Here is a 13,258-nt window from a genome sequence, read left to right as displayed (position 1 = left end):
GATTCGATACGCTTGCGGAAAGCTGTGATGTGATGCCCTGGAATAGACTACGTCTTCGTTCGATGAAGGGGTATAAGAGGGGTGGTAGCTGCGTGATTGACCTGTAGTCTCTTGTGAAGTCGTACTGGGCTGCCCTTGGTCTCTGGCTTCTCCTAGGTGCAAAGGATCACCCACACTGCAGGATTCAATGTCGACAAAAACACTATGTATGTTCTAAATCAAACATTATTTCGACACGGAAAAGACTGACGATTTTTATAGTGTCACTTCTGCTTGCTGTATCCACTTCCTTGGTAGCAGCAGCGACCTCCTTTGATGGGCCGTACATACAGCCCAGTATCTCCAACGGTGCCGTAGAATGGTGGTGGGCTCAAGTCATCGGAAAAGCAATAGGCGACAGCCCGCCTCCGGCATTCCAACTCCTCTTTTACCAAGGCACGTTCTCCATATATTGGCACTGTACTCATCGTGTTCTTCCACCTGCGAAACGTGTGTGGCTTATATCTACCCAGGTTACCCCATCCAAGAAGGCGATCGCGACCCAACACTCCCTGAGTACTACATCACCATCAATGGTTTCCTCTCCAACGGCACTGCGATCAGTCTCACCATACCCTCTGATACCGGTGACATTACCACTACCGATGGCTCTGAGGAAGTTACAGGCACTTGGGGCACCGTCGGTTCTTTCCACCTCGAGCCAGATTTCTCCTCATGGACGGTCAACTTCACTGCGGAAGAATATGGGCTCACTGGAAACATAGTGTTCATCCCTAACTCGGCCGAGCATCATTTCGCCTGTAATACTACAAAGGACCCGTATTTCTCCGGAGCAGTCGAGAGTCTGGTCAGCAATGGAACGACGCTGAGTGATGCGGAAGACATTTTGTACAACCAGCTGGGTTGGGCGACAACTATACCCGGTGAGTCCGAGTTCAACGGCCATAAACCTGATGTATCACCGTCCTACACGACCATCCTCCTTCACCCGTGTCCCGAAGAGACAATCATGATCATCTGGGAAGGCGTACTCCCAACTATTTCCTTCGATGCTCTGATTGTGGCGGTGGCGCTAACCGGTTTCGTTGATTGACAGGCGGCACAGCTGTTGTGGATGTCGTCGTCGACGGTATTCCACTCCAATTCACCGGTGATGGTTACCACGATGCGAACTGGGCCCCTGAACCCCTCAACAACATCGTCTCCACGTGGTACTTCGGCTCAGGCCAAGTCGGACCTTACGATTTTTCATATGTCTCCGCAACGCCTGTCTCCACGAACTCCCCTTCGCCTCTTACCCTGAACACAGGTTATCTCTCCATTGACGGCGTCATCCTGCAGAATCAGTGCTCCGTCGAAGGTACGAAGACGAAGGATATCAGCACGATTACGCCCTATGGCTCTGTAGAAGACAACGGGTTAACGATTCCCGCCGGATATGTGCTCGAGTTCGTGCTTGGTGATGAGGAGACGTACAGTTTCAATCTCAGTTCGTCGGGGCAGAACCCGGACCAGAGCATTTATCACAGATGGGTCGGGACGGCTGTGGGTGGGAATGTGGCGAGTGGGGAGCAACTTGAGGGGAGCACTGTATTTGAGTGGCTCAATCCGGGCCTTCTTGTTTACACTCCTTAGTCGTACGGTCGAGGGTCCGCGGTATGCAAAGGGCGACTGCATTGTCATGTGCTGGATACATCAACTGCGTACTCGTGTGGTTCCGATGAGGATTCCTGACAGAGGGCAAGACCTCTTCCTCAGGCGACAAAAGGAATACCGCTGTAACATGACAACAATTGTGCAGAGGCTAATATAATCAGTTACATGAAGAACGCTTCCTAACTATAACGAACTACAACCATAAAGAGCAAGCGTGATACGGTATACATGTTACCACTCATATTCACTTTCCCATTCGAGCCTGGTCTTTGAGCAGCTGCGAACTGTTATTGCTAGCATCAGTAGCATCTGCTGGTTCATCTAACATACATGCATTGTCAGGAGGAGTGTCTCAACCGGATACATTACAAAGTCTGTATATCTTCTTCCAATTAATTGCCCTGCTTATTCCTGCCCATCCACAATCTACGTCGCAAACTCTCTCAAGAACTTTTCCTGCGCCCGTACGACAACATTGATATGCTTGATTTCCAACGACTCTTGCCTACGAAACCGTAGAGGAAATATACATCAGCATCGCCTCCCGCAATCATAAATTTGGAGAAATGCTTACATCGAAAGCGCCAGCGCCTGAGCTGTCCGAACCAAGTTCTTCACCGTCCGGCCTACGCACAACTGTCAGCGGATACCATTCCCATAAAATCATCAATGAGATCAATATACCATTGAAAGGCTTCTCCGAAAGCGCATCCAAATCTTTTTCTTCGATGGCGAGGGCACCAGCCGGCGCTGGCCCTTCGTGGATCTTTTGGCCAGCCATGGCCAAGAACCGTTTCCACACGGCGAGACGTGCGGGCTTGTCGAGTTCGGGGTATTTCACAGCTACGTTCAAGTTGAACCATCATGTATTGAGCTTGACTAACGGAAGATGGAATAGGAGCTAACATACCGATGGAAAACCTGGACAAGAACGCGTCATCGAAGGCTTTGATCCGGTTAGTCGTGAGGAAGAGGACGCCGCGATGGTATTCGAGGAGACGGAGTGCGACCGAGACTAGGGCATTACGCTCGAGCTGATGACGGAGTCGAATCGTACCAGCCCTTTAATTCGGACTTGGGCTGTAATGAGCTCTGATTATTACGCACCTCATGCAAGCTGCGCTGCTCCAAGAACACGTCTGCCTCGTCTATGAGCAGAACTGCATCCCATGCAGTGGCCAGCTGTATCAATGATTATGAAGCATCCTTCAGTAGCAGGCCCATAAGAGTGAGCTATATGGAGGGATAGACGAACACTCAGAATCCTTTTCAAGTTATCCTCCAAATCCGAGCAGTTCGTCGAGAGCTCCGATGATCCGACCATGTATAACGGACGTTTAAGATGTTCGGCCACAGCTTCGGCGGTCAGAGTCTTTCCTGTACCCGGAGGCCCGTGAAGTACCGCGATCTACAAAGCGCGTTTTGAGCCACATGTTCCATCCCCAAGACCAGTGCTGAATATTTGGATGAAAAAGAGGGAGAAGGTACGTACGAGGCCGCCACCCTTTCCACTGATGACATCCTGCACAAGCGCCGTCGCAGAAGTAGAGTTCCGCGTGACTTGAACGAGAGAGCGGATGAGTGTCTTGATATCGCTATCGAGCACGAGATGGTCCCAGGCATTCTCGTCGAACTTGACCTCCTGTAAGTCTTCGACGAGGTAAGGGCCCCATTCCTATCATGAACCGGTGAGCTGTAGCTGTGGTTGATGTGATACCGGACTGAAAGCGGGCGTACCTTCTTCTTGAGGTCGAAGCCGTATTGGAAGGGTGGAAGAAGATGCAGTAGTTCTGGATCTAAGGTCTGGATCTCCTCGTCTCTGTATCCAGTCGGAGGGTTAATCGTGAATATTGTTCGAATATGGACATATTTTATAGATACTGACGGAGAACGACTGTAGCCATCTTGCTCCCGATAGCCTCGCCCGTCGATGATGACTCTAGCCTAGACGATCAGGGGTAGCATTAGTGCCTCACATGTAAGTCTATATGCATAGCGTGTACACACTCCACTAGCTAGAGTAGATCGGTATGAGTCTCAACAGAGTGTTTGGGTCAATGTAGAGTACCTGACTCACCGAGCTTATAATGCACACCGGCATACGACGTATAGAGCTCTCCTCTCTCTACACCATTAAACGACAAGATGATCAAAATACCGTCAACACTCAAGGAAGGCTGCGAGCTCACCAGCCAATTTTGCGTTGATAGCTGCTGTCGTATGTTGACAACTCAGTCCATCGATCGCCTCCGTACCCTGCACAATAAGACGAAAAAAAAAGATGATAAGTGCTAGGGCGCATACATTCGAGTATTCTGGCGATCGCGAAACGTACTGTGAAATCTTGTATCTGCCTTGACACACTGTATGTAGTATATGCTGTCCCGTCCCACTCATACCCATGACCCCGCAGATCGAAGTACCGACCCGAAAACGACCTGTACGCACAAATAACGACCACAATTATACATGCATCAGTATGGACCAAAATAAGAGAAGGATAAAGGCACGTACGAATGATAAGACGTCGATTGCAGCACGAACACGATTCGCTATAATAAGTTCAGAGTCAGCCCTGGCTAACATATAGCACAACCAGTTCGACAAGAAAAAGAAACATACCTTTCCGCCCATGTCGATCGTCGTCAGTTCATCTCCTGGAGTGAAGAGGTACTTGAGCAGGTCGAATGATATGTTGCCGTACGCGATGCATAGTTCGAGCTCTTTTGCACTATCAAAACCGGGGCATGGCGTATCAGTTTCAGTTTCAGTTGGTGGAGAGCAGGGCATGGAGGTGAATATGGGACGAACGTAGGCTCGAATTGTTCCTCGAGGTAGTCGTTCAGCACCGGAAGATGCTCCACGAGGTCCTTCAAGAACTGCACCGTCTCCTCGTCCTCATGGTCCGCTATAACCAACAATGTGGTCGTCCAGGTCAGTATACAATATGAATGAATGAGCCGTGGGCCAATGACTGTAAAGTACGCAGTTTCGCATCAAGATACCCCAATGACACAGCGACCTCCTTCTGCTCTTCCGGGTCCACCGCATCCAGCGCCATCTTCGCTTTCTCCAGTGTCTTCCGGAAGGTCTTGCGATGGATCTCGGTGAAGAAATCTTCGGGGTTCTTTTCGGGGTCTGGGGAATAGAACTGGTCTCCATATGCGACCCTGTGTGTACAACCAGTCAGTCGAGTCGAGAGGGGCTATATGGGTGTCAATGGTACACGCACCTCAGATATGTGACGAGCGTATCACTGAAGTCGCTAAGAACGATGGACGGCTCGTCTAACATTCCCCAAGTAGTCAATGGTCAGCTTCCTTCCTTCCTTTCTACAGTGAATAGGCAGAAGGGAACATTGGCACTAACGAGCCGGTCTTTGCCTCCTTGAATTGATATAAAAATAGTTTTTCTCGTCTTTCGGCGGGATGGGCGGGGGCTTATACGATTCTGGGTCGAAGGGAATATATCTGCTGTCGTCTCTAGACCTATCAATTCGCACAAAACAGTCCCGATGGTGTATTCAGTATCATACATGAGAATAGACGAGGGTAAGAAGGTGGCGTGACGTACCATATCTGATGCCGAAGCAGCTTGCGATCTTGCTGGACGATAGATTTCTGGTATAGCGCTTCGTCCTCCTCCTAGATCAGACACCCATATCTCTTCATCAATGATGGCAGCGGGAAATACACAAGGTGGGAACCTCACACTGCGTTCCACAGGGGGCGCAGGCGGAGGACTCGGCGTGCGCTCGACCTCGTCTGCCCAACCGTGCTTTGTACGTGCCATTTTGCTCTGAGATAGATATAGAGTGGTGGTAGTGGTGGTGCGACTGAGGATGTTGAAGGGTACGAGCGCACTCTGTTATCAGTCACAAAGCGCACTGCGTATATATATCCCTCAGCAGTCATCAATTACAACCCAAACCCAACTACAGCTATCCTAGCATTTCAGCGCCACGATCATTGGGAGAACTCTTTCGAAGGAATGTTGAGCATGGGGTCCCATACGAGTCAGATCACACTCTCATGAGCGGCGAGAACGAGACATCCTAGGGACTGATAGGTCACCAGAATGGGGTCTAACTAGTAATAGCGGGAACGAGGACGATGGGAAGCTGATATACTTAGACGGAATGATGCAGCATGGAAAGCTCGTGCAGGCCACCGTGGAAGTTGAGTGATAGTGATAACCTGAGGTGGGACGCACAATCCTAGGATACGAGCGCTTGCGAGCGGTCCCTCATGCCACTCGATCTTTGTGAATCGAGCATGAGAGCTTGATCTAAAATGCTAGGAAATCACGATGAGCTTGCGAAGACTTGGAAGCCGGTCGTTCCAAGTTCCGATTGTAGACGACAGTAAAGACCAGTGGAACGAATGAAGCAGTAGGAAAGGGCACCAAAGTTTTGCACAAAGTCGTCGGTCATCGTCGCGTCAACATGTACTAACGGCCTAGCCCGATTTGCTTCCGAAGCTCCCCGCTGTGGCGCGCACGCCACTCGTTCAACGTTCGTCGTTCGTCGTTCATCTTTCATCAGGACAGAGGACGGAATCAAAGCAATTCATGTAGCAGCAATTATCTACATTGTCAAACCCGAAAAAAAGAGGAAGAGTCGTATGTACTCGTAAAGGTATCAGTAAGTATGCGTAAACGAGAACATCATCAGTCAAATCGTAAACCTCATGCATAAACGTGCCACCGTCTCAGAACCACGCAAATATATGCGCGTATGCGCACCACAACTCTGCAAAAGAAGCAGCAGCAGCAGCACAGGGAAGAGTAGCCTGTATCCCGGCGTGCGCATCGTCATCTCCCAAGCATCACCATCCCGGGCCTATCACCAAAATCAACAACTTAAACCCACTCAAAGCACCAACCCACCCCCAACAACCATCCCCACAACCCCCACCACCATCCCCAGCACCCCACCACACCCCATCACCCCGGCCCTCCCCGCACTACTAGCCGAACTCGCAGCAGAACTAGCCGAACTCGCAGCAGAACTCGCTCCACTCGCCAATGAACTTATGGCCGAACTGGCACCGCTGGCTAGGGAGCTCGCACCGGAGCTGGCGACACTGGCTACGGAGGAAGCGGCGGAGGAGGCTGATGAGGCGATGGATGAGGCGCCGGAGGATGCGCCGGATACGATGGAGGAGGCGGATGAGGCGCCGGAGGATGCACCGGATGAGGCGGAGGCAGAAGATGCGCCGGAGGAGGCGGATGCGGAGGAGGGAGAGGTGGCGGTGGTGGATGAGCTGGAGGCGGTTGCGGTTGCGGTAGCGGAGCCAGATCCAGATGAACCTGAAATTTGAAAAAATATTAATAAATTAGACAGTTAATGAAATGAAACGATGATGAAGAGTGATGAGAACGGAGAATATGACGCACTAGAACCACAGTATTGTTGTTGCAAGCCGAGAGCAGTCTGCTGGTCGGCCGTGGGGCATTCAGAGTCCACGCAGACGATGGCTGCACTTTGGAATGCACCGGAGGAGCAGATGCAGTCGAGATCGGTGCTATCATACGGTTAATTTGCGAGAGATGAACGACGTCAGTACATCGTCATGCGGGAGAGCGAGGAAGGGTAGGACGAGGTTGAGGTTGTGGTACGTACAAAGAAGAGCAGCCACCCGTCGACGCGGCCTGGAGCAGACATTGCACGATACAAGTCGTCAGACCGGGAATAGAAGAGCCTGAGGGCGCCGCGGAGCTCGCGGTGCTGGACTGGGCGTTCACGCCATAGGAGACGGCGGTGATAGAGAGGAGAGCGGTGATGAGGGTGTTCGTGAGCATTTTCGTCGTCGGGAGCGTAAGTTGATTATAAGTTTTGAAGTATTGGGAAACGTAACGGTACGACAAGGCCTGGAGGGTGACGTGCAGAAGAAGAATGCTGGAGTGTGGAGGAAGGGTTTATATACCCTGCGCCTCAGCCGTCATGCGTAGCTGAAGTGGATGTATGCAGTAAGGCACGGGGTCATGTTGGTATTCCGTGAAGGTACGGTGGTACGTCATACCTGACGAGGGAGGAACATCGCAGACCAAACGCGGGGAACGGCCTCTCAAAGTGCCTTCCGGAGAGAACGTTCGCGGCGGGGATCCTCCAATATGGACGATAAATTTCTTGAGGAGCGCCCCTGACGACGGCGATATGAAAGTTGCTGAGCCATATTCCCTTCCAGGCGAACTTCGCGCTGGTCTAAAGTAACGAGTGTAGCCACGCAGAATGAAAATAATCAACGTGCTTTGCTCAGGTGTACGGTCATGTCAAGCTTTTCAAATGGAAGAGATCAAGCAAGGACCTACTAAAGACAACATCCTCACCTTTCTTGGATATCTTGAAGACTGCGTGGGGCCTCCAACTGCTAGAGGAAGAGGAGCGCAGACCAGAACGAGAACCTGCAGGTACGATCTTCACACGCGTACGTGCCACTTACGCCAGGAGCTTCTTCTGGATCTGTTCGCAAATTAAATTCTGCGATGATTGTGGGGTAAGGAACCGCTGCCTCAAAGCTTCCAACAAAACGTGAATGTAAAAGCCAAGGGAATTCACAGGAAGTCGCCTGAAGTCGCCCACATCCTCGATACTTACTCTCGGCTATGGATGACATCAGAACGACGAGGGTGAGTAGGGACGAGTGCTGGTTGAGGCCGAGAATGACGACCAGGGCACGGGGAGGGATCCGTTGATGCATCAAGGAGAGACCCGATGGAGGATCGTACCAGGTCGTGGTATGACGGTGTGTAGGTGCAGTGTCAAATTCGGGAAGTTCCTTCGAAACCAGCTCAACGTCTGGTGGTGAAATAATCCAGGATTGTCGGTTTATGTGGATAACTTCACATATAACCTGGAGTGTTTCTCCAAGAGGACAAGTAAAGACAGCAGGTAGACCTTGGGTAAGTAGAACTGTAGACTGACTCTTTAAATTCCCAGAGATGAGCGGAACAGGAACAAGTGAGGGCACGTGGAGAAAAACAACACGACGACGTCATACCATCCCAATCCGTCGATATCTCCCAGGAGCGGCTGTGGCCGAGCGCCTGCGAACGTTTTCTTCTTTCCAACTTCTTTCAGTGCTTCAGCCTGCTTCAACCTCCCTTTGTGTCGACTAGACCTCGTACTTGTGTCGATGATGAGTTCAGGACAAGATTTATTTATTTCTTCCATGTTGCGCGTATGACCTAGCGTTTTCCTTACTTTCTCGACTGGGCCAACGGACGACTTCCGACTCGAGTCCTTGCCACCTGTCCTCATCATGCATGCCATGGTCTGCTGCTCACAGCCATAGTGACTATCATATTTGGTCAAACGCGTCGCCGTGTCTATACCTGGCTCTTAATGAGACACAACGGCACTGTCTCCTTCGTCTTCTGTTGGTTCTCTCTATGTGCACCATTGGCTACGCCTATGTTACTCATAATCATTGATGGTTTGATCTTGGATGCTCTCGAGGCTTGAATAGGGACTGACCGTGGAGTAACCTCACCCGCATTTTTCTTTCTGATATTCTCATAACTCTCCCACATTCGGTACTGGCTGGGCAACTTCCCTATTTCGACAAGAAACGCCTGTAGCCGCGAGTCATTGCAGCGTATTGTTGTCCACTTGTATCATTCCACGCTCTTTTGTAGAGCATATAAAGAACACAGTTTGTTATATGTCTTTCTACCGCTGATCCATATTTTTGCGAGTTTTATATACCTGCGTGTTCATACCTCAGCACTTGTGGATTGTTCGATTCTACGTCTTCTCTCACGAATGCTAGCCGATTTGTCGATGTCCTTTGACTAAGTATGTCCTGGCCTCTGTTCTCTCTACGACAAAGACGCTTCCTCCCGCTTGGTACGCCATCTGCTCCCGGAAGGCGAAAATGTCGTCGAAACCCCTAACCTTGTTCTCAGTGCAAGTCGATCGGCATCTTATCTTAGCCCCGTGATCCTTCCGCTTCCCTCCATCGATGAAGGCCGGCCAGCTGCTCACTGGGTGCAATAGACTACACACACTCTCACAGAGTACTTAACCCCTCCTCTCCATCTCCCCCGCATCTCACGCGTTCTTCTTCCCCTCCTCCAGGACATCCACATCCACTACACAACGAGCACTACCATGTCCTCCACTTCCTTCGTCTCCGCCGCACGCGCCGCCTTCCCCGCTCTATCTCCCACCTCTCCCCTCTCCATCAACTCCCAACCCTACATCTTCGCCGACAACGCCGGCGGCTCCCAATGTTCCTCACACGCTCTCCACGCCTTAACTTCCTACCTAACCAACACGAACGTCCAACTCGGAGCCTCCTACTCCGTCTCCGTCTCCGCCACCTCGCGCATCAGCGAGGGTCTGGACGCCGCGCAGGTTCTTTTCAATGCGGAGAGCGTCGAGGAGGTAGGGTTCGCGGCGAGTTCGACTGTGGCGTGTGATAATATTGCGAGGGCGTTGGAGTATGGAGGCGAGGGAGGGGTGAAGGCGGGCGACGAGATTATAGTTACTGGGGAGCACGAGGCGAATGCAGGACCTTGGAAGAAATTGGCTCAACGCGTCGGAGCGAGCGTTAAGTTCTGGCACACGAGACATCTCACATCGATATCGCCGAACAATCCGTATGCGGTCGGATTAGATGTCGAAGATCTCCTTCCGCTCATCACTTCGAAGACGCGGATCGTCGCGTTCACTGCGACTTCGAATTTACTGGGCAGTGTCGTTGATGTGAAGAGCGTGGTGAGGAGGTTGAGGGAGAAGGCGAAGGAGGTGGGGGTGAGGAAGGTGGAGGTTAGTGTGGATTGTGTGGCGTATGCGCCGCATAGGAGGGTTGATGTGCGGGACTGGGATATCGACTTTTGTTTCTTTTCGTTGTATAAGGTGCGTTCTTTTCACCCCTTTTCCCTTTTTCCCTCTTACATTAAACTGACCGTGTGGGGTATTTGTGGCCCTCGCTGGTCATCGTTCATAGGTTTACGGACCCCACATTTCCACCTTCTACGCCCGCCGTTCATCCCTCGCCAATTCCCTCGGCTCCTTAACGCACCACTTCCTCCCCTACTCTGATCCCGCCCACTCCACATCCTGGAAAATTCAACCCGGCGGCCCAGGCTACGAACTCGTCTACGCCACAACCGGCGTCCTCGAATACCTCCTCTCCCTCGCTCCCCATTCCACCACCTCTCCCTCCCCTTCCTCCCCTCCATCATTCACATTCGAAGCCAAAGTCGCGCAACTCGACGCAGCGTTCACCGAAATTGCGAAACACGAGCAAACGCTCGTGCAGCCGCTATTGGACTACTTGAAGAGCAAAGAGAGCAGGGGCGTGTTGATCGTGGGCGATGAGAGGGGTGGATTGGGACGGGTGCCGACGATTAGTTTTGTGGTGAGGGGGGAGAGGCCGATCAGGAGTAAGGATGTGGTGGAGGTGTTTGATAAGAAGGGAGGAGTGCGTTTCTTTCTGATTCTTCTCTCTGCGCTTCTGAGGACAGCGCATCCTTGTTGTGTGCGAAGAGCTGATGCTTACTGGTGTTGGTCGCGTGACATTTCGTTAGATCGGAATTCGCTACGGACATTTCTACGCATATACCCTCGTCGAAAATCTTAGCCCCAAAATCGACCTCGACGACGCTGCGGTGCGCATCTCGCTCGTGCATTATAATACGACGGAGGAAGTGCAGAGGATCATCGAGGTTTTGGAGGAGGTGTTGGCTTGATCGATCTGATGGCCTTGTATGTTAGCTAAAAAAAATGGTGCTGTATTTTAGCTGTTGTTGTTCTGTCAAGCTGACGAAGCTGGAGACAGCGAGTGTATCGAGAATAGGTGTATGCCTTTGGGCTAAGTCGGGTGAGGTACGAATGTGCATGATGTTTGTCTTTTGAGATCGTGATTTCATGGAGTTTATTCAAGCTTGATGCATGATACGTGGTGCTTTGGTGAAAGTGAGCCTAGATGAGTCTCTTATACAATGTCGAGCTCTTTGGTGCTACGCCACCCGAAATGTGGCACAATGACCTTCGTCAAGCGGAGTCCTAAAGGTTCGTTCAATCCTGCTCTCTACGCTCTTCTTAACGCCTTCCACATCTGTTTCACCCATATTTCCAAGGTGGAAGGTCGGATAGCATAAAGTAATGATAGATTCAGACCCGTAATCTGGCAGCTGTATTGATGCATCATTTCCAACAGAATAATTAAGCCACCATTTGTCCGCCCCAAGTCCTGTTTCTCTCGACGCTGGCGAGCCACTGATTAATTTCCTCCGTTACTCATCCCGGTCTCGTCTGCATGCTGCGCAAATATGGGCTCCAACGCCCAACAAAACCACCTTGTAAGATACGCCCATGACGCCCTTGGAGAAGATGGAAAAGTATGGTGACGGTGACTGCTACATTTCAAAAGCCCTAAGCCGGCGTCACACACTTTGCGACCGTCGGACAGTTCGTCTGCCCCGTATTCTGAAGATCTCCGTCCTGTTCCACAACGAAACCCATCAGTACACGATTCAACAAACACCCACAACATAACGGTCGATCCGAGAAGGAGTAAAACGCACATAGTCCCAAGTACAAGCCCCGCCAGTATACGCGCACTGGTACCCCCTAAACTGGTTGATCAACACACCCGTGTCCAAATTATTGTCGATCGGACAGGTGCACGTTCCCACACCGCCCGGGCACGGTGCGACTTGCGGACAGTTCGTCTGGTGCGTATTCTGAAGCGAGCCGTCCTGTTTCGAGGAAAGGTAAGTATAGGCTCGAGCTCAGGAGGGACCAAGGAACGTTGGACGTACTGTGTCGCTCCAGGTGCATGCTCCCCCGGGGTAGGCACATTGATAGCCGGGGTATACGTTGATGAGGACGCCCGTGTCGTCGTTGAGGTCTATGGGACACATGCATGGCGGCTCGCTGCTGGGCAAACAGGATTGGGGAACTTGTGCCACTGTCATGGTATCGGCGAGACGTCTGTGGAGGTTCGAACGTGCAAGGGGCGACGACGCGCTACCAAACGTAGTGGGAAGCAACGCGAGAGCGATGGCGGCGATGACAAGACAAGAGCTGGTGAAGAATCGCGTTGAGGCCATGGTGGTAAGATGAATTGGCGAGGGATAGGGACTCATGGTCGAGGAAATTACGCACCTCTTTATAGTATCCAGACAAGGCACCGTGGAGTTAATGCAGCAATAAATTTGAGTAAAAATGGTCAAACAGCCGCATTCAGCGGGGTTTTTTCGTCAGCCTGGGCACAAGCTGGAACTTTCAGCCTGAAATATCTCTAATTCGGGACCACGACATGGGTCTGTAAGCCACGATGAGGACGGAAGCAGAGTGGGTAGGTGATTAAGTGGAGGAACGCCATACTGCGATGGATGCTGTCCACTATCACTGGTTTATTCGCATACTTGAGGTTAATTTCCCTCAAAGAGAGTTTAGGATATGAGGATTTCAGCGCTACATCCGCCAATCCTACCTGAACGAGGGGGATTGTTCTATGTACAGCGAGCAGCCCACCTTCGTCCGAGCCCTTTAAACACCATTGAGAGATGCGATGCATCAATCAAGAAGACATCAATCATGCACGAAACAATGCACTAGGTTCAATCACGGAGGGAAGTCGGAGTT

At 51.3% G+C, this 13,258-nt stretch overlaps 6 protein-coding genes across 6 annotated transcripts; 3 read left to right on the top strand and 3 right to left on the bottom strand.

Moving 5' to 3' along the window:
* Positions 1 to 187: 187 nt before the first annotated feature.
* STEHIDRAFT_173092 (uncharacterized protein) lies at positions 188 to 1,669 on the top strand (the record flags this gene model as incomplete). Its single annotated transcript, XM_007311355.1, has 4 exons — positions 188 to 206; positions 262 to 459; positions 513 to 923; positions 1,097 to 1,669. 4 exons carry the CDS (start codon positions 188 to 190, stop codon positions 1,633 to 1,635), a joined length of 1,167 nt encoding a protein of 388 aa, XP_007311417.1. The 3' UTR covers positions 1,636 to 1,669.
* A 262-nt stretch (positions 1,670 to 1,931) lies between these two features.
* STEHIDRAFT_106199 (P-loop containing nucleoside triphosphate hydrolase protein) lies at positions 1,932 to 6,018 on the bottom strand. The gene is made up of 21 exons (XM_007311354.1): positions 5,368 to 6,018; positions 5,230 to 5,300; positions 5,026 to 5,144; positions 4,889 to 4,943; positions 4,642 to 4,826; positions 4,468 to 4,564; positions 4,279 to 4,387; positions 4,171 to 4,208; positions 3,992 to 4,094; positions 3,846 to 3,912; positions 3,734 to 3,781; positions 3,664 to 3,671; positions 3,542 to 3,600; positions 3,394 to 3,475; positions 3,149 to 3,331; positions 2,912 to 3,064; positions 2,764 to 2,838; positions 2,567 to 2,690; positions 2,341 to 2,499; positions 2,231 to 2,282; positions 1,932 to 2,161 (listed from the first exon to the last, which is right to left on the bottom strand). The coding sequence occupies exons 1-21, from the start codon at positions 5,446 to 5,448 to the stop codon at positions 2,083 to 2,085; spliced, it is 1,947 nt and encodes a 648-aa protein (XP_007311416.1). The 5' UTR covers positions 5,449 to 6,018; the 3' UTR covers positions 1,932 to 2,082.
* A 326-nt stretch (positions 6,019 to 6,344) lies between these two features.
* On the top strand, positions 6,345 to 6,977 carry STEHIDRAFT_116505 (uncharacterized protein; the record flags this gene model as incomplete). The annotated part of the gene is made up of 1 exon (XM_007311353.1): positions 6,345 to 6,977. One exon carries the CDS (start codon positions 6,345 to 6,347, stop codon positions 6,975 to 6,977), a length of 633 nt encoding a protein of 210 aa, XP_007311415.1.
* A 23-nt stretch (positions 6,978 to 7,000) lies between these two features.
* On the bottom strand, positions 7,001 to 7,458 carry STEHIDRAFT_163645 (uncharacterized protein; the record flags this gene model as incomplete). The annotated part of the gene is made up of 2 exons (XM_007311352.1): positions 7,001 to 7,181; positions 7,280 to 7,458. The coding sequence occupies 2 exons, from the start codon at positions 7,456 to 7,458 to the stop codon at positions 7,001 to 7,003; spliced, it is 360 nt and encodes a 119-aa protein (XP_007311414.1).
* A 2,311-nt stretch (positions 7,459 to 9,769) lies between these two features.
* STEHIDRAFT_106193 (selenocysteine lyase) lies at positions 9,770 to 11,486 on the top strand (the record flags this gene model as incomplete). The annotated part of the gene is made up of 3 exons (XM_007311351.1): positions 9,770 to 10,519; positions 10,611 to 11,087; positions 11,194 to 11,486. 3 exons carry the CDS (start codon positions 9,770 to 9,772, stop codon positions 11,353 to 11,355), a joined length of 1,389 nt encoding a protein of 462 aa, XP_007311413.1. The 3' UTR covers positions 11,356 to 11,486.
* Positions 11,487 to 11,760: 274 nt separating this feature from the next.
* Positions 11,761 to 13,242, bottom strand: STEHIDRAFT_88116 (uncharacterized protein). The gene is made up of 4 exons (XM_007311350.1): positions 12,776 to 13,242; positions 12,430 to 12,694; positions 12,193 to 12,366; positions 11,761 to 12,109 (listed from the first exon to the last, which is right to left on the bottom strand). Exons 2-4 carry the CDS (start codon positions 12,583 to 12,585, stop codon positions 12,041 to 12,043), a joined length of 399 nt encoding a protein of 132 aa, XP_007311412.1. The 5' UTR covers positions 12,586 to 12,694; positions 12,776 to 13,242; the 3' UTR covers positions 11,761 to 12,040.
* Between the last annotated feature and the right edge of the window lie 16 nt (positions 13,243 to 13,258).

The sequence above is a fragment of the Stereum hirsutum genome (genome assembly GCF_000264905.1).
Source record: "Stereum hirsutum FP-91666 SS1 unplaced genomic scaffold STEHIscaffold_26, whole genome shotgun sequence".
NCBI lineage: Eukaryota > Fungi > Basidiomycota > Agaricomycetes > Russulales > Stereaceae > Stereum > Stereum hirsutum.
The sequence above is the reverse complement of the archived record's forward strand: the minus strand, read 5'-3'. Positions and strand labels throughout refer to the sequence as shown.

Excerpts from the sequence above, each read along its gene's own strand:
- STEHIDRAFT_106199 (XM_007311354.1), bottom strand. The coding sequence starts at position 5,448 with ATGGCACGTACAAAGCACGGTTGGGCAGACGAGGTCGAGCGCACGCCG. Across the intron at positions 4,565-4,641 it reads GTATCTTGATGCGAAACTGC|CGGACCATGAGGACGAGGAG; the intron begins GTACTTTACAGT and ends TGTTGGTTATAG. Across the intron at positions 4,095-4,170 it reads CAATCGACGTCTTATCATTC|GTCGTTTTCGGGTCGGTACT; the intron begins GTACGTGCCTTT and ends TTGTGCGTACAG.
- STEHIDRAFT_88116 (XM_007311350.1), bottom strand. The coding sequence starts at position 12,585 with ATGACAGTGGCACAAGTTCCCCAATCCTGTTTGCCCAGCAGCGAGCCG. Across the intron at positions 12,367-12,429 it reads CATGCACCTGGAGCGACACA|GACGGCTCGCTTCAGAATAC; the intron begins GTACGTCCAACG and ends TCCTCGAAACAG. Across the intron at positions 12,110-12,192 it reads GGGCTTGTACTTGGGACTAT|GACGGAGATCTTCAGAATAC; the intron begins GTGCGTTTTACT and ends GTTGTGGAACAG.